Source organism: Parambassis ranga, chromosome 2, assembly GCF_900634625.1.
Source record: "Parambassis ranga chromosome 2, fParRan2.1, whole genome shotgun sequence".
NCBI classification, from domain to species: Eukaryota; Metazoa; Chordata; class Actinopteri; family Ambassidae; genus Parambassis; species Parambassis ranga.
Window position 1 is genome coordinate 38053354 of NC_041023.1, and position 19839 is coordinate 38073192.

General features: G+C 44.4%; 1 protein-coding gene across 1 annotated transcript; it reads left to right on the forward strand.

Moving 5' to 3' along the window:
- Positions 1-7404: 7404 nt before the first annotated feature.
- On the forward strand, positions 7405-17008 carry obsl1a (obscurin like cytoskeletal adaptor 1a). Its single transcript, XM_028400500.1, has 24 exons — positions 7405-7686; positions 8186-9356; positions 9436-9705; positions 9767-10027; positions 10103-10408; positions 10481-10747; positions 10831-11106; positions 11267-11381; positions 11497-11657; positions 11738-12010; positions 12085-12360; positions 12430-12981; positions 13055-13330; positions 13410-13679; positions 13751-14017; positions 14087-14356; positions 14438-14704; positions 14871-15137; positions 15215-15327; positions 15405-15558; positions 15637-15798; positions 15954-16058; positions 16130-16396; positions 16476-17008. The coding sequence occupies exons 2-24, from the start codon at positions 8249-8251 to the stop codon at positions 16751-16753; spliced, it is 6561 nt and encodes a 2186-aa protein (XP_028256301.1). The 5' UTR covers positions 7405-7686; positions 8186-8248; the 3' UTR covers positions 16754-17008.
- The last annotated feature ends 2831 nt before the right edge of the window (positions 17009-19839 follow it).

The window sequence follows — 19839 nt, forward strand, 5'->3', positions numbered from 1 at the left end:
AGAAAGCCTGATGAGCTTCTAAAAAACGTATTTAAATTTATGCAGGTTGTATGTGATTTTTAGCTTAGATTTGGTCAAATATGGTGCATTCAAGTACAATAAATAAGTTCAAAGACTGGTAATACTTACTATTTTTGTCATTTCTTTGATAATGATAAACAGCATTGCATGAAATGTATATAATTATGTATACAGGAATACACACAGAAGCAATTTTAATGGACTTGATATAATTGTAAACACAGATGGGGCAGAGCTGCACACTAAAACCGAAGCTTCTCCCTTTCCTGGTGTCTGGTAAAAAGAGTGCAAGAAGGAGAGGATTTGTGCTAAAGGGGCCCTTAGGGGCTGATCCTAGCAAGGAAAGAGCAGATGGACTCCTTGAACATGCACACACACACACACACACAGAGGGATAAAAATGGATTTGCAATTGGAGCCTCAAGGGGCCAATATGATGCTGGATGCAGAAAATTATTCCACATAACTTCTGTGGAAAAAAAAATTTGACCACTGTGATCAGTTCAATGGCCACACTCATGAAAGCATGGATTTTGAATGAGGAAAGTGAAAACTCACATAATGCATGCACACACATGGAGAAGCATGGACTTCTCTGCGGGGCTGGAGGGGCGGATCTTAAGAGCCCCTTAACAATGACGGAGCCAGAGAGATGGATTTACTGTGGTGAGGAGGGATGAGAAAGGGCAGCCCTGATGGACGGCTGCAGTATATGCACAGACATGCACAGGCAGACGTTTCAGATGCTTGTTGGAAAAAAAAAGGAAAAAAAAAAATCAATAACTGTCTGACTGAGACACGTCTTCTGTCTTTCCATCGACACACGCTGGCAAACAACTCCCCAAACGAAACACTCATGTGGTCCAAAAAACACACACACTCGCATCTTAACCTCATTACTTGGTTTCCATGACAACAATCCACACCCCACTCTGAAGATACAGTGTGAGTAAGTTCGTCCCACATGTGTGTGGATTAGTGGCATCCATACGATGGCGAGATTATTGAAGCTGAGAGAACAAGATGTCATCAGCATCTGCTATCATGTTCTTGTCACCCTGTTGCCGCTCCATCTGTCTGTCTAGATATCTATCAGTGTCTGGATCTGACTGGTAATCTATTGTTGACTTGCAAATTAAAGTTAATAACAGTTAATTCGGTTATTTGCTCATATCCTACTGGACAGTCTGAACAGATTAATCTCACATAATGAGAATGCATTTTCATCCAGCTATAAACAAACATGGGTAGCTTTCCTATCCCGAGCTAAGCCGAGGCCATCTCTGTCCTCAGGATGGGGACAATTCTGTGTTATTTAACTAGTCTCCATGAACTTTAAACATCCATGAAACCAAGAGACTGGAGTTCCACTGGTGGCCACTAGAGGCTGGCTCTAAAATCATACTACTCCCCATAGATCTCATGTTAAAATGTTCAACTCCACTTTTTACAGGTTTAAAGGCTAAAGGAAGACAATGGATCCTCACATTTAACTGCTAACCTTTTGCAATGCCTTGCATTACAGTCATGTCAGCTGTCTCAGAAAAGCCTTGTTTAATCTGATCATGGCAGGATTTAAAAGCTGTTTGTTTGGCCACTTTGGATAAGTGTGATTTATTACCAAATATGAAAAATTAACATCTTTTGACACTGATTTGTCTCCTCCCATCTGTCAGCCTGCCTGTCACTGTTGTGAATGAAGTGATGACACACACACGGCATCAGCACAGCATGTTGTATGGTGTGGGTAGCTGACATTTCACTGCACAAAATCACATACACATATAAATCCTGATTTCATTTTCTCTTTCCTTCTTTCTTTTTTGCCCCGATCGAGCACACTTGTGCTCTGGATTATGTAATGCTTCATTCCCTGCTCCGACTTTCTGCCATTTAGTTATCTAAATGGCAATGTGCGCAATGAATCACAGAGCTGCCACAGTTTAATATAGCATGCACGTGCAGTGTTATGTAACAATCTAATCAGCATGTAAGCAGAAAAATATTACCTCATGATTATTATCTGGATGTGAGAATGAATACATGAATGAATACATGAATGAGCAGAGAACACAAAGATTTTTTATGTGCCATTATACAATCTACTTCTGCTGTTAATGTGGGCTTAAGATATATATTTATTTATTTATTTATTGGAGCTTAGTGAAAGTTCAATCAGGCAGAGTACTTCATTCATGCATTCATCCATCCCTCCCCTGCAGACACACCTCTCCATTCATAGCTTCAGATCTTAGCTAGTGCATTTTGATCAAATAAGTCATTTTTAAGGTGCCAACAGCTGTGTTGCAGGACACAAAGTTCTCACAGCACAGCTGAGCATGTGTCGGAAGTGGTCATAATTACATTCTTCACAACAGCATGCTTTTCAGTGGCAGGCAGGAACTTATACAGCAGCTATTTGGAGGCTACACGTGACAGGTGAGGAGGTAACTATGGCGATCCTGCAGATAGCAGGAAAGATGCTTTTTGCACTAACATACAAATACCAAAAACATGGAGGGTGGCACTTACTTCCTTTACTTTGTGTGCTTTTGCTGAATAGACACTTTCACCCAGATTGCATCAGGATACATCTTCAGTGCCGTGTGTGTCGCCTCAGGGTAAGCCAGCACCATCATTATCTCTCCTGAGCGGAGAAGTGGGCCAACTTCACCCAGCCAGGAGAAAAGGTGAAAGGCTGGAGGAGAAAAAGACTGTGTGAGATAAGAAGTCATGAATAAAACTCTGCTCTTGCATAATAAACTGATAACTTTATCAACAGCAGATGTATGTTTCCCGTTGAAACTGAAGCTGATATTTACATGAATGGATGGCCGATGTAGCAAATATAACACATAAATCACTGTGACTTTAGCATGCTTTTTGCATAATTTCCCGATTATATCAGGAGCAAAACACACTCAGCTGCTGAGTTAGTGTGGGCGCGGGATAGTTTGCTGGAACGTAAAAGGCACTAGCATCATAAATACAACCAAAATACCCTCTCAGGACTCTGATTGGTCTGTAACACCCATGATTCGGCCACAAGCATATAGCCTGGCGATTTTCACATTTGTGATTCCAGATGACACATTTATTGTAAGTGTCTTTTACTAGCTGAATATTATCTATAGTAAAACCCAGCAGCAGAAATAGCTGAGGATTAGAAGGTGGGTATAAGATATAACCATCCACTTGCAACAATCACCAACCTGTATGAATGGCTCACTCCATTCCCTGAGCATAGGAGGCGACATGAAAAGGCGTATTATGTTATTGACGACATCCTATCAACATCCTGTGATCCTTAAAAAAATATGGCTACTCTGATCAGCATCCCTTTCAGAGAAGAAGAAAAAAAGGTTCATGCGGGGGACATGTGCGTTCTCAGTTGCCACGGTAATGATAGCACCAGCATCAGGATGTGTGCTTTAAATAACCCTCTGTCTGTCTGTCTGTCTCACTGTGTGTTTGTTAAAAAAATATATTCTACACACACACATCCAGCTTTGTTTCTCCCCTTTTTTCACACATACACCTTAGATAAACTGTCACTAATTAGAGACAGTGGTTAATTAAGGTTGACTACCCACAGGAGCTTCACGGTGAGCAGCTTTATGTTGATTGACATGTGGTATGTACGCACATGCTGCCCAGGGATCCAGACATTACAAGCTTCCTGTATGTATATTGTACATTGTAAGAGGATGTTAGAGGGAGTCAGAAGATGTGGATCAGCTGAAAGAAAGGGTCAGCAGATGGTTGCCAGTGGCGACCCGGTGGTGTGACGGCATCCACTGCTCTCCTCACATCTGTCATAACGTCCCTGAGCGTGCGTGTGATCATATGTAATTTAGATCCACATCTGCCGCTAAAGCCCAGCTTGTTACATGACATGACTCTGCCTGAAATGTCAGTGTGCTGTAAATCACTCCGCTGCATTCAGGGCACTTCAAATGATTCACAGAACTGGCATAAAATGTCAATGAACTATCATCCGTGTACAGTAGCGACAACAGAAAATGTGCAGATGGATGTGAAGGTTAACATGTCACATTGTGTAAGGCAGACACAGCCCTCTCTTGGCTAGAGTGTGTCTCCACTTTCTCTCCACATCTGCTTCTGATCAAGAAAAGTAATGCAATATTTATCTGATACAACATCTGACCCACATTATTAAAGCAAATACAACACAGAGCTGGCCAAAAGGCCAAATCTAGGATCTAGGAGTGTGTCGACCAAACACAAAATACAGGTCTGAGTTTACACAGCACACAAACTTGTGGAAAGCCCTCAGAGTAAATGCTGGTGTAGCTGTGAGATATAGAATACCTGCAGTCCAGATCCTGGGAATACAAAACGCTGCCCTAATGCACAGGTATTTGAGGCATGCATACAAGAAATGCAGGCTGGTGTTAAAGGTTACACACACCGTCCTGAACCTGAAGGTCACAGGGTTCATCTCCATGTTTGTACATTTTAGCTCTTTGCTAAACTCCAGTTTATTTGTTTCTTGTACCTGTTTAAAGGCTCACAAACAGTAAATAGTGCATTAGTTAGGGACTATTTTCAGCTGTGAATGAATACAGATTTAGTTTTAGGATTATGTAAGTGAGTTTATAAGCTATTTGACGTAGCTATTTAACATGGTGGAGCTAAACTGGAGGGCTACATCTGGGAATAGGTCATCAACCTTCCTACTGATCTAAATAAGGAATAACTTCCCAAAATTACTATACTATACTACTAGAAAAACTATAACTTTAAAAATTGATGACAACGGTATTCTGTCAGTGCTGCTGCCCTATAGTTCCAGTAACCTGAGTAACTACTTACAAACTTTCATTTTATCAATTACTGAGCTAAAACTGGGGCAAATGTTGAATCAGAGCTAAAATTAATCTCAGGAAAAAAAATAACAATACTTAAGTCCTCCTCTTTCTGCCTCACACACAGATGGTGTTTATATTGAAAAAGCCCTCCTCCTGTCTTTCCCAGAATCCTTTGTTGTTCCTCCCAGCACGTCTGCAGGTTGCATGGAGAAAGTGGGAGGAGCTACAGTGTCAGAGGTCACCTGACATAAAAATGTTCGATGTTTCTTTCTCCCTATATCATCTATCAGTCAGCCCTACGTCTCCCTATTCTCTGTGTACATTTGCTCCCAGCGGTTAAAGATGGTGGGTTTAGGGGCGTACGTGCAGCTGGACACGCTTCCTGCAGTCTCTGGGGTTTCATCCTGGGACCAGGATTTCCAATAAGACACTGCTTGATGCATTGATTTTTCTTGTGTAAACTCACACTATCATCTTTGTTTAGAATTCAATTAGGTGAACAAAATGAGTGGTTATATAACTTTATATAGTAAACAATATGATTACTATTGACATGTGATGTACATTCTCCCTTTCTACAAGCAGGTCAAAGATCTTGCTGTGAAGCTTATTGTGCACACACTTTATCTCAGGTCATCCCCTTAAAATAAAGCTTTAGCTCCACCTACTGGACAAAAGTGACACCGCCATACACAAATACATGTATGTAAGGATTTTATTTCAATGGATTTTTGCTACTAAAATTATAATATTAAAAGGGTTGTTTCTAGCATTTATAGGCTAATTAGCTTTGTTGTGTTATTGTAAATGACCACGACACTCCCTACAAGCCAGAGAGTCCAGCATGCAGAGGTGAGAAAGGCTTGTCTCTTTTTTCCAACAGTTGCTCCCCTGCAGCTGCCAAAGTGAAGTTTCACCTCTGCGGCAGGAAGGTGCACCCACAAAGGAATGTGTGTTTCCAAAAACTCCCTCTTGATCCAGCCTGCTTCAAAAGCAAACAGCTGACTTTCAGAGGGAATTAACTTTATATGTAAAAAAATAAATTGTATAATCTTAATTTGATGATAATATTCTTGACTGACAAAGCATGCGGTCAGGCTCAATCCTCCAGCTTTTTATGCTGAAACCCAATCTCAGGACAAAGATCAGCTTTTGATTCCTGATGTGGTCGTCACACCTAGCAGCTGCTGGATGACGGCATAAAAAAAACTACTATCAGGAGGCCTAAATGGAGCCAGCGAGTCCTCCAAATGAGTCACACTATTAATTTAACCAACACCTGCTTGTATATCATTTATTATATGTAGTTTTAGGGCACATTCAAAGCTATGCGACCTGCGCTGGAGGTCGCATATTTATGACAACAGCTCACTGTGTTTTATAAGCGAGTTGGAGCGATATCGTAGACAGCCATTGTCTGAGAATGCAGGCAACGTCACATTCAGATCTGTCACAGAGGGAGACCACTGTTAAGTGCATAAGTGCTGTCACTTGCCACAATGTCCATCTGTCATTCATCTCTCTCAGTCAACCAGTTTTGACCTGCACTCTCAAAGGAGATGAATTAAAGGAAGTGGCATCATCATCTGTTTCCTAACACCTCAAACGTGAGGAGAGCACTTAGCAGATCATAATGGCCTTCTGACACTTTTTCTTATCAGTGTTCACTGAGGGCACTGTCACACGCCATTAATCTGCTGGTGTTTGAGGGTTTCTGTTCAGTTTGCCTCCACTAAAAATCATAATCTATTTTTAATTTCCAATGGAATTTCATTTTAATTAAAAAACAGCAGCAAATCCACAGTGTCTAAAAAATATGTATTTTCATATTTTTTTTTCACATTTTCCATTGCAAAACATATCTGACCACTACATTATTCTCTAAAGGGGAAAAATAATAATTGAAAAACAAATTCTTAGATAATTATCAAAATTAAACTAATAGATTTTTATTATTTTTTGCTGAAAAACCTGAAATTTCTGAAATATTAACATGAGGTAAATTACAATTTAATTTCATTTTTTTATGCTTAAATTTCCACCCCAAAACAGAGGCTATTTATAGCTATTCATAACCTCATGTCACAGTTTAAACTTATATTTCTGTAATTATAATATAGAGATGACATTGCCTTAGCTGTTTTAATTAAATACTAATTTACTTTTTACACTTTTTTGCTTCGCCTTTTAATGTTTCTGCCAGGATCAGGTTTAAATGTTTGTGAATCCACAACAAAATCAGAAATAATTTTAAACAAAGGTCTAAAATCATTTTGTTATTTTACCATTAATCATTTCTTGACTAATTTGGCCCTATTCATGGGTCGGCGTGACTCATGACACAAAGAGCTCCAGCAGGTGGGGTGTCCTTTCTCTTCTGAGGTTTAACTCAGGATATCTGCAAAGCTGAGTGATCTATCTTTAGCGATGCGCTCTCTGTGAATGGAGAGCCTAAAACTTTATCTGGTCCTCCGTCATCGAAGCTGCTGGTATTTTTAGGGGGTTGGTGGCAGCTGCAAAAGCATTCAGTGACCCCCCTCCCCAACTCCCTGCCCTCCATTCCTACACTGCCTCTTTCTCTTTAGCTGCTGGACAGTGATAAGAGTGTCAGAGCTGAGGCATAAACCAAGCACTCCTCTGACTGACTGAGGCCACTTTCCTTCAACCTGATAGGACACAGAGGATGAATGATGTGAAGCGGAGTACACAAACAAGCTAAGGAACGAGAAGCTGAAGTCATAAATAAAACGAATTGCTAACGGAGAGCTGAATCAGCTTTTCAGGAAATCGTGAAGACATAATGCTATAAAGACAGCAACTGTTTCGGCGAGTGGTAAGTCTGTTTTCTGATCACTTAAAACTGCTTAATATTTTCAGCCCTGATGTCACTGCTCAAAGTAAAGCTAACATGAACACATGACTACAAGATCCATGCCACTAAGGAGACGTACAGGCCACACAGGTCCCATACGTTAACAAGTCTGTTTTGTCCTGGTTAGTTCCTGCACAGTTTGCATGACACATGGTCTCCTGTGTCTTTTTTTGGACAGACCACTTTATAAATACACTCTTCAATGAGCTACAGCACCAGCTGTGAGTCAACCAGGTTACTCAAACTTCACCAAAACATGCTTTCTTCTGTTATCACAAAGACAAAAATCCACTGTTGCACACAGAGACTCACGTTTGAGTTAAAGTTAATTTTGATGTTTGATGTCTAAGAAAGATTAGATATTTGTCGTAAAATACACAATTTCTGAAGTTGTTTGGTTATATCCTGCTATAAAAGCAGCCTAAAATATGTTAAAAACTGTGGTTTCCTTATCTTACAGCTACAAAGATAAGAAGCTAAATTAGAGCAAAAGGACTGTCTTCATTCAAACCACACAATCACCATGGATATCTTTGGTGGTGCTCCTCGCGTTCTAGGCTACCCACGCCCTGTTTTAGCACAGTGGGGAACTGACGCCACACTCAAGTGCCAAATTGGCGGGGACCCTCGCCCAGATGTGATCTGGGAGCATAAAAATGTCCAGATCACATCTGGAGGACGCTACCAGCTCTCAGAGGAGGGCAAAGCTTACATGCTGACCATTAGTGGAGTGACACAGCAGGACGCAGGCCAGTACATCTGCAAGGCTAAGAACTGCATAGGGGAAACGTATGCAGCAGCCTCGCTTAAAGTGGAAGGAGAGGACCAAGATGGAGAGGTCAATCGTGTGAGAAAAAATGGAGAATCAGCAGGACATGTAAATGGCTTCTGCACGGCACAAAACGGTGAAGAGAGAATGAATGGAGAGCACAAGTTAAGTGCAAAACGAGAAGAGCTTGATTTAACATCCGATGATAAACCACGATTCCTCATCAAACCACTTTCTCTGCGAGTGGACCGTGGAGAGGACGCCGCCTTCTCCTGCAAAATCTGGGGGGCACCGTTGCCTGAGGTGATGTGGGAGAAGGACGGTAAGAAGCTGAGTGACATCTTTGAGAGTTCACACTTCAGTGTGAGCAATCAGGATGGTGGCTGGTTCCAGCTGAAGATCTACAGGACACGCATGCCAGACAAAGGTGTCTACACCTGCAAGGCCATCAACTGCAACGGCAAGGCCCTGGCAGGCGCTGTGCTCCTTGTGGAGCCGGTGCCGGAGCGAGGGGAGAGTAAAACATCCTCAAAGCTGTCACCCAAGCACAGAGGTGGATGGCTGGGTTTGCAGAGAGAGGAGCAACCTGTCAATGCGTCAAAGGTTAAGAAGTTTGCAGTGGCGGAGGGGAAGCACGCTAAGTTTCGCTGCTTTGTGACGGGGAAGCCGAAACCTGAGATAGTTTGGAAGAAAGACGGGGTTCCCCTAGAGCCTGGCAGACGTCATCTGATATTTGAGGACAGAGAGGGTTACTACACGCTGAAGGTTCTGTACTGCAAAGTGCAGGACACAGGGCTGTATGTGTGTGCGGCATCCAACACTCTGGGGAACACACTGAGTGCTGTTCACCTGTCTGTCAAAGGTAGGTGGGACTTTCTACTAGCTGCCTCTGACATAACGTAGTAAAGTATTCTCAAACTAATGCACCTGTTTCTCTTTAGGCCCAGTTGTGAGGTTCAGGCGTCCTTTAAAAGACGTGGAGGTGAGGGAGAGGGATGTTGCTGTGTTGGAGTGTGAGGTGCCCGATGAGTCGCTCCCAGCTGCCTGGTATCTGGAAGACCAGAGGCTGATGCCCAGCAGTAAATACGGGATGGAGCAGAAAGGAACCAAGCGCAGGCTCACCATCCATGACGTGGGGACGGACGACGATGGCGTTTACCTCTGCGAGATGCCGGATGGAGGAAAAAGCATTGCTGAGCTGTCAGTGAAAGGTAGGCGTTCTTTACTGTCACATAGGTTGGAGCAAAAACTCATGAAATTTTTAACTTACAGGCACAATTGTTCGGAAGCTTCCCCGGAAGCTGGAGGTGCTGGAGGGTGAGAATGCAGCGTTCTGTGTGGAGGTGGAGAATGATGACATGGAAGTCCACTGGTTCAAAGATGGTCTGAAGCTAAATGAGACACACCAGACCATCCTCAAGTCTTTTGGCAAAACACACATTCTGGTCTTCGTCAACGTCGCCTATCACGACTCAGGTGTAGTGACGTTCGTCGCAGGAAGATCGAAGACCTCATCACGCCTTAAGGTCAAAGGTACCTGCAGGAAACACACAACAGACATGTAAATCCCCACCCACACTCATTTATTTTCTTCTCCATCCTTATAAGCTACAAGGCACAGCCCTCCTATTTGTCCTGGTGGAATCACAATGGACGTAGACAGGCCCAACAGCGCCCTGCTCACCTGGGTTCCGGCCCCAAACAGCCCAACCTCCACCCGCTCTATGTTTGTGCTGGAGAGGCAAGAGGTTGGTTCTCAGGAGTGGCAGAAGTGCTTCACATCGGAGACTGCCACATCAGCCGAGGTCACAGGAGACAGTGTGCCGTGTGAAGGCGACTACCGCTTCAGAGTCTGCTGCATCAACAAGTATGGTCGGAGTGGGCATGTGGAGTTTTCCAAAGTGGTCCATTTGGGTAAGGAATGCACTGTGAAGATGAAAAACACACGTTTAGACAGAATAAACAACATAAACATTTTCCCCTTAGCTCCTGGGCCCAAGATCCGCAGCCGCCTCAAATGCTGTGAGGTGGAGGAAGGAGAGGACGCTCAGTTCTCCATCGACCTGTCTGCCTCTATGGTGGGAACCTGGTTCCTCAACAGTGCACAACTTCAGCACGGTGGAAGATTTTCAATACAACAGAAGCAAACGCAGCATTCACTGGTGATTGGTGCAACTCAGATGACAGAGGACACAGCAGAGATCACATTCATTGCCAATGGAGTGCGGGATTCAGCCGTGCTCAAAGTCAAATGTAGGCGCAAAACAAAAGTGTGTTTTTTTTTGTTCGTTTTTTAATTTAGTATGTGATGAATGCTTCTGTTTTTTTCTATGCAGCTGCTGTGATAAAATTTAGCCCTCTGTTAGAGCTGGACAGCAACAAAAAGTTGGACACGGGCGATGCCATTGTGCTCTACTGTGAAGTCTCCCACCCCTTCGCTGAAGTGTCCTGGTTTAAAGACGGCACCGAGCTCCAGCCAAGCGACAGCCTCAACATCCAGTCGGATGGGAACATGAGGAGGATCGTGATCCAGTCAGCTGATGCGTCTCACTCTGGAGTATACACGTGCGAAACTTCAGGGGATGCTGTTAAGTTCAATGTGGAGGTTGCAGGTAATTATAGACACTATATAGTTTTTCATTATTTTTATAATAAATGTAAACAAAATATATTACATTTGTGGCAATTACCCAAAAAATTAGTTAAATGGAATTTCATGTAATTTAATAATAAACATAACAAAATAAAATAATATAACTTTCTCCCTCCCAGGTCCTCCTGTGGAGTTCACCCCTGTCCCTGAGGAGGAGCTTCACAAAAGCAGCATGGAGCTGGACCCTGTGGTGCTGCTCTGCAATGTCTCCAGAGATGATGCCGAAGTTGTTTGGTAAGCTGATTCCTGTTAGAAACAAGAAGCACAAAACTTTGGTTTTTCAATTAATTTTACAGCATTAACATACACTTAATGGTGGGTTTATAGACTGTACTAATCTGTGTCCCAGGTATAAGGACGGCTGTGAGATCCAGCCCAGTGACAACATCACTCTGCAGACAGAGGGGACCATGAGGAGGTTAATAATCCGCTCTGCAGAAACCTCAGATGCTGGAACGTACGCTTGCCAGGCAGGAAACAACAAGATGGAGTTCACCGTTAATGTCAGAGGTATGCTGACCTTTCTGACTACTGCTGGTCATCCTAACTTGATATGTGTGATTACAAATACATGATTCATGTTTTGACAGAGCCTCCGGTGATGATTGTGGAGCCGAAGGATGATGTAGTCATGGAGAGCTACATCTCAGAGGAGATACACCTGCAGTGTGAGCTGTCGCGCTCCAATGGGAAAGTGAGATGGTTCAAAAACGGCCAGCAGGTGGAGGAAAGCGACTACGTGCGGCTTCCATCTGAGGGTCCTTACAGGAGGCTGACTATCCTCTGCAGCTCAGAGGAAGATGGAGGAGAGTATGTGTGTGAAACAGATGGAGATTCTGTCTTTTTCCAGCTTACTGTCACAGGTAAGGAGTGCATCACATGTGTGCATCTATACAAATATGTGGAGTTTCATTTAAATATCGTCTTCCTGCACCAGAGCCACCGGTGACAATCATTTCTCCCAGTGAGCAAGAACTGGAGCTAACCCATGTAGCTTCAGAGAGGTTAGAGCTCAGCTGTGAGATATCCCATGCGGATGCTCCTGTGCGCTGGTTCAAAGACAGCCTGGAGGTGGAGGAGGGTCCTAATCTGATTCTGGAGGTGGATGGAGCCACACGCCGACTGGTTATACCCAACCCCACTGTGGGGGACACAGGAGAGTATATATGTGATACTGAGGATGACTCTGTGGCCTTCCTGGTCACTATTACTGGTAAGGATTAAGAGTACAGGATTGTGATTTACATATTTTGTATTTTTAACCATTTAATTTTCTCTTTAGAGCCACCTGTGGCGCTTTCTCGTCCTAAAGACACTCCGGACCAGTTGGAGAGCTTTGATGGCAAACCAATTGTTCTGGAGATTGAGGTATCCCGGTCAACTGCAGATGTCACATGGCAGCTAAACGGTGCAGAAATCAAGCAAACTGCCAACATCACCATCACAGAGGACGGCCTTATCCGTCGTCTCACTATTCACTCTCCCACTCCAGAGGATTCAGGGAAATACACCTGTGACGCTGTTGATGATAAAATAGATTTCCAGGTCAAAGTTTCTGAACCACCTGCGAAGATTTTAAGAAAGTCAGACATCAAGACAAACCTTATGTTTTTGGTTTCGGATGACATTGTGCTGGAGTGCGAGCTCTCCAGATCCACTGCTGCTGCCAAGTGGTACAAAGATGGCCGCCGTGTGGAAGGTGATGACAGGTTCTGTGAGGAGGAGGAAGGTGCTTACCGCTCACTGGTCATCCTCAATGCTGAACTTGGAGACTCTGGAGAGTACTTCATGGATGTTGGAGATGACAGCATAGGATTCCAGGTTACAGTAGAAGGTAAAATAAATTTAGTAGATGTGTAAAGGAATTTACTGAGAAAAATTATAAACTGGATGAATCTCGTCCTTAGAGCCTCCAGTGACCATTGTAGGAAATTCACCTGATCCTGACTATCAGGAAATGATGGCAGGTGATGACCTGATCCTTGCCTGTGAGGTGTCCCGTGCCAGCGCCCAAGTGCAGTGGTTCTGCAATGACAGGCTGCTCACCAATGATGCCCGAACCTCCATTGAGAGCTACGGCACTCTGAGGAAAATCATCATCACATGCATGCAGTCGTCAGATTCTGGGAAGTATGTGTGTGACGCTGTGGATGACAAGATGATCAGCGTTGTCCGGATTCAAGGTATGATCCCAGATCTCAGAGGTCTCAGACCAAAACATACACAATAAATCTAACACTTGTGTCCATCTGTTCATTAAAGAGCCTCCGGTTACATTTGTGAACAAGGAGGACGACATTGTCCTGATGGGTTACGAAGCAGAGAGTGTGACACTGACCAGCTATGTGTCAAAGGAAAGCGCTCTTGTCCGTTGGCTGAAAGACTGGACGGCCGTTGAAGGTGATCGTTTCCGTGCACTCATGGAGGGCCACAAACGCACCCTCACCATCGAGCCTCTGAGGCGTTCAGACGCCGGCGAGTATACCTGTGACATCAACACAGACCAGGTCCACTTCAGCCTGCTAGTAAAAGGTCTGTCGAAGCTTTTTAGTAGCTCAGTTTGGCTTTAAACATCATATAAACCTCAATTTTCTGTATTACAGAAATGAGAATTAAGTTCACAAGGCTGCTGCAGGACACTCTAGCCCACGCTGATAGCATGGTGACCCTTCGCTGTGAGGTGTGCAAGCCAAAAGCCGACGTGCAGTGGCTCAAGAATGGTGTGGAAGTGGTTCCAAGTAGGAGGTTTACCATTCGCGCAGATGGAGTTGAGCGAAGCTTGACCATCCACCGTTTGACCCGAGAGGATGCTGGAGAGTATGCTTGTGAGTCCAGAGATGACCGGACTGCTGCAACACTCAGAGTTGAATGTAAGTATACTTTTGGGTCACATTTTTCAAACTTTATGGAGCAGCTTAATAAGCGTTCTCCTCCCTCAGTGCCTCGAGTGGTCGAGTTCCTCACTGAGCTCCACAACACCACCGTGCTGGAAGGAGAAGACGCCACCTTCAAGTGTGTTGTCTCCCCCGAGGATGTCCAGCTGCTCTGGCTCATGGATAATGAGCTGATCACTCTGGGAGACCGTTTCCAGTCAACCCAGAATGGCCTGTGCCACACACTGGTCATCAAAAAGTGCCATATGTTGGACTGTTCGAGGATCACAGCAGAAGCCGAAGGAAAGATAAGCAAAGCCAGTCTCAAAGTTCAGGGTGAGAATGTTTACAATATGAAAAACTGAGCACCAGTCCTTCAGATACAGTGAGCTTTAATCCTCCTCTTGTTATCCCCAGAGGCTCAAGTCATGTTTACAAAGAAAATGGAGGCTGTTATGGTGGAGGAGTTTGGTGACGCAACTTTGGAGACAGAGATCAGCCTGGAGACGGGTGAGGTCCAGTGGATGAGGCAGGGGGTGGTGATTCAGTCTGGTCCCCGGCACACACTGGGTCAGAGCGGCTGCAAACGCATCCTAACCATTCACAACTTGACTCTGTCGGACCGGGGGACCTACCGCTGTGAGACTCTGCATGATCGGACACAGGTCAAGCTCAATGTGGAACGTAAGTGCTCATGGTGCAAAAAGGTGCTAAGAATAGCTGTAAGTGTGAAAAGGTTTTTGAAGCAGACATGCTGTTACACAATACTGTGCTGAGTGACACTGTGACAATGAGCTACTGCTGTCTTTCTGTCTATATTTAAACAACCTCTCTATGTCCTCCAACGCAGCCCGTAAAATCTCCATCCGCAAAGGCCTCACCGACCAGGACACCTTCGAGCGGGAGACAGCAACCTTTGAGGTGGAGCTCTCCCACACGGATGTGGAGGGTGTTTGGCAGAAGGACGGCATCCGGGTGAAGCCAAACAACCAGTGGCGAGTGAGCACCAATGGACGGATCCACAGCCTCACCCTGTCCAACCTGACACTGGAGGACACGGGCACCATTGTATTCTCAGCTGAAGGGGTGCGAGCCACAGCAAGGCTCACAGTCAAAGGTAAATACAGATGACCGTAAATATCTAAGCTTCATGTTGAAATATTCTAGTATTTGTACCACTGATTGATCCCACAGAGACACCGGTGTCAATCCTGAAACCACTGGCAGACATGAGCGTAGAAGAGGAATTTCCTGCCAGTCTGGAGTGTGAATTCTCCCGGCAAAATGTTGAAGTCAGATGGCTTAAGGTAAAAAATAATTAAAAATGTAATTGCTATATTAAAAAAATAAATGCCTTTGACTTCTTTCTTTTTTTGTAAATCAGAATGGGACAGAGCTCAAGCCGAGTAAAAACTGTCGGATCTACTCCATGGGTCGGAAGCGGTTCTGTCAGATCCTGCAGTGCTCCCGGGCTGATGCTGGCTCCTACACATGTGACACAGGGGAAATCAACACTTCCTGTTCATTGGATGTTTATGGTAGCTATCCAAAGCTGCTGAATTTAAGCTAAAATTCCATCTAGGGAATCATCATCATTTTCTTTACTCATCTCACAGAGCATGAGCTGAAGATAGTGCATGATCTGGAGGATCTTTACATAAAGGAAGACCAGAACGCCGTCTTCATGTGTGAAGTTTCTCTGGAGGATGTGACAGGAGAGTGGTACAAGGATGGCCACAAGATTCGGCCTACCCCCACTATAAAGATTCGCACTGAAGGTCAGTGAGGGTTCATAAATTGAGTCATTGTGTTGACACCAATCTAACAGTCTAGTGTAGGAGGACCTCTGGTGGTCAGACAGGGAATGACAAGGCCTAGAAAGAGTAGAAAAAAAGAGAAATAGTCCTCACATTTTTTAATTGTCTTCTTCCAGGGAACAAACACTTCCTCCTAATGTGTAACATCAAAGCTGAGGATGCTGGAGAAATCCGGTTTGCAGCCAGGGATGTTGAATCTACAGCCTACCTAGAAGTAGAAGGTGAGCCCATTTTCTTTTCTCCTCATATCAGAAAATTAAAATGGCACGTAATAAATCTCCTCTCGTTTTAGAACTTCCTGTTTCTATTGCAAAACCACTGCGAGACCGGACAGCCCTGGAGAAACACCGTGTCATACTTGAATGCACCGTTTCCTCACCACGATGTAGCGCCACCTGGTACAAAGGCAGAGAAGAGCTGGTCTCTTCAGATCGGGTGGACATTCTCATTGATGGATGCTCCCATAAATTGGTGATCCAGGAGGTGGCCGTGGAGGACGAGGGCACCTACACCATCGAGGTTGGGGAGCACACGTCCAAAGCTAAACTGATGGTGGAAGGTAGGTCAAGTGGAAACCTGCAGTCAGATGTCTCACTGAGTCAAATGGCTGATGATCATGATGCTTTGTGTCACTACAGCCCAGGCCCTTGTGATTGTAAAGGAACTAGAGGATGTAGAAGTGAAAGAGTCAGAGGCAGCGTCTTTCCAGTGTGAGGTATCTGTTGCCATAAACAAGCCTCCTGTTTGGACTTTGAATGGAGTCACCCTTCAGCCGGGGCCCTCTGTCCGTCTGGAAAATCATGGTACAGTCCATAAACTCACCCTGAAGAGCACCAGCGTTAACATGAGTGGGACAGTGAAGTTTACCATGGGCAAGGCCAGGAGCAGCGCCATGCTCAGTGTGATGGAGGAGTAGACCAATGATGGAAAGCAGCAAGTGACTCTTGAGAGAAGAAGAAACTAGAAGGGAAGAGTCCATTTGTAATGTGCTGGTGGCTTGCACTTCCTTATTCTGTGTTAATTTCGAAACTAAAAATTCAGTGAGGCTATACAGCTATACATTTTTTTACAGTTTAGATTATATTTATTTTACTTATAAAGGCAATACATTCTTGTATGTTTATAAAAATAAATTGAGTCAAACACTTATTAAACTTGTTTTCTGACCAAGGAAGTGTCCATTAAGCTCGAAAGAAAAACGGATTGTTTTGCATAATAATGAGGCGATGGCTGGCCCCAATATCAAGGTTGATTTGCAAATATTTTGATTTTTTTTTAATTGCTTCTATCATTTTTAAACAATACAGAATAAAGTGAATCCAGAATGAGAATATGCATCTATCTTAGTGTCTCATTGGACATACAAAGTTTTGTAGAACATTTGTCATAAATCAATTTCCAAAACGTCCCAATAATTTCACAACTGTCAGTACCAGGTTAGCATTAGCGTATAGGTTTGATAATAGCATACATTTGGCTAACAACTAACAAATAACTATTTGTGATTTCTGTTATTTGTTACGTATAATTTGTTTCACATTATTTTTTTACAAACGCTTACCTCGCTCCAGGAACTGTCCCCATAACCTTCATCCATTGAAAGCGCTCCCAAGCAAAACAAAGGCGGTGGCCGCCATCCTTGTTACAGCTTACTGTGGCGCCTCCATGAGGCCACAAAGAATACGTGCTGCAGAAAAGGCCACTGTATTGATTTAAACTGTCACCTAGTGATGGCCACCTGACACCAATGCTCTGATACAAGCTTCGGAGTTGCAGCAGCATTTATGTTGAACCATGTTGATAAAGATTCTCAGTCATCCAGGTCATCATACGTAGAGAAGATTGAAGCAAGGCGTCTGGACTTGTAGAGTTTTCTTGAAGACGTTTCGCTGCTCATCCAAGCAGCTTCATCAGTTCTAACTGTTTGGTGGGGAAACATGGTTTATATGTGGTTGCAGGCCTCGGTGGGTGGGTCTGGGTAAAACTTAAAAACAATAGCACTAAATGTTTCCATTATAACCTGTGATGTTCTGGCTGACTGGGCGAGGTGTGTCTAACGACTGTCTAACGACTATGAAACTGCCAGAGGGGGACTGGTTGACAGCCCTTTGTTCTTGCTGTGAGTAAGTGCAAACTTCCTGGGAATGGATGGAATCACTGCATTGTATGTGGTAGAAAGATGATGTCTGAGGCCACCACCTCTGTTAAGGGAAGGTTTTTCCACCTTTACATAGATGGCTTCATTGACTCCTCTTTCAAACCACCTTTCCTCTCTGTCTAAAATGTGAACATTGTTGTCCTCAAAGGAGTGTCCTTTGTCTTTGAGGTGGAGGTGAACAGCTGAGTCTTGTCCTGAGGAGGTGGCTCTCCTGTGCTGAGCCATTTTTCTGTGAGTGGTTGTTTAGTTTCTCCAATGTACAGATCAGAGCATTCCTCACTGCACTGGACTGCATAAATCACATTGCTGTGTTTCTCCCTGGGAATCTTGTCCTTCGGGTCAACCAGTCTCTGTCTCAGTGTTGTCATTGGTTTGAAATGGGCCGGGATGTCATGGTTGTTGAAGATCCTGCAGAGTTTTTCTGACACATATGGAATGGAGATGTTGTCTTTCTTCTTGTTGTTGGGGGGTCTTGTTTTTGTGGCTTTGATGAGTGCCCACTTGGGGTAGCCACAGGTTTGCAGGGCTCCTTCCTGCTCCTTCTTCTTCCCGTCTGAGCTGGTGGGTACAGTTTGTGCTCTGTGCTGCAGGGTCCTAATGACTCCCAGTTTGTGTTCCAGTGGGTGGTGTGAATCAAACAACAGGTACTGGTCAGTGTGTGTGGGTTTCCTGTACACTTCCACATTGAGGCTCCTGTCCTCCTCAATATGTACTGTGTAGTCCAAGAAGGCCAGATTGTTGTCCCTGGTGTCCTCCCGAGTGAACTTGATGTTGTTGTCCACTGCGTTGATGTGTTCTGTGAACCGTTCCACTTCATTGGTCTTGATTTTGACCCAAGTGTCATCCACATATCTAAACCAGTGGGTGGGGGTGGTTCCAGGAAAGGAACTCAGGGCTCTTCTCTCCACTTCTTCCATGTAGAGGTTGGCCACAATAGGAGACACAGGTGATCCCATCGCACAGCCGTGCTTCTGTCTGTAAAAGTTCCCATTGTACTGGAAATAAGTGGTGGTCAGGCAGAGGTCCAGCAGGTCACAGATGTGGTCTGGCATGAGATTGGTTCTCTCCAATGAGTGTGCCGTCTTGTGTGAGGTACGTCCTTACCATCTCTGTGGCTTCTGATGTAGGGATGCAGGTGAACAAGGAGGTGACATCAAATGAGACCATGGTGTCGTCTGGGTCCATTCGGATCTTCTCCACCTTGTTCACAAAGTCCTGAGAGTTGTGGATGTGATGTGGTGTGTTACCTACCAGTGGTGTCGAGAGTTCAGCCAAGTGCTTAGCCACGTTGTTTGTGCTGCTGACGATGGGTCTGAGGGGGACTCCTTCCTTGTGTATCTTCGGGAGTCCATACAGGCGTGGAGTGGCTTCCCCAGGATACAGTCGGAAGTAGAGCTTGCGGTTGATGATTTGGTCCTTCTCCAGTTTTTGTAGGTAGCTGACTAGTTTTTTCTTGTAGTTGCCGGTGGGGTCCCTCTTCAGTGTCTCATATGTGGCTGTGTCACTGAGGAGTGGGCGTCCCTCCTCCATGTGTGTAGGTCAGCTGCATTTTTAACAGAGAAAACAGTTTTTTAGTTTTTGGAATTTGCGTTTTTGTCGTTCCTTACCTTTGGTGTGCTGTGCCGTCTGGACTTTTTCAGTCAGTTTGATGACTTCATCCATGACTTCGCTGGGTAGGAGGGTGGCAAGCTGTGATCTTGTCTGCTTCGTGGTGGCCATGAGAGCGTCTATGGTGAAGTTGATCTGTCTAATGCTTTCGTTGAGGAGTTGGTTCTGGGCTTTCTGCAGGATGGTGTCTGCTCTGTGACGGTGGATCCGAGACGTAGGCTGATTGGGGCTAACTT

Bases quoted from the DNA above. Each gene is read 5' to 3' on its own strand.
- obsl1a (XM_028400500.1), top strand. From the start codon at position 8,249: ATGGATATCTTTGGTGGTGCTCCTCGCGTTCTAGGCTACCCACGCCCT. The intron at 11,107-11,266 runs GTAATTATAGAC...TCTCCCTCCCAG, and splicing joins GTTCAATGTGGAGGTTGCAG to GTCCTCCTGTGGAGTTCACC. The intron at 16,059-16,129 runs GTGAGCCCATTT...CTCTCGTTTTAG, and splicing joins AGCCTACCTAGAAGTAGAAG to AACTTCCTGTTTCTATTGCA.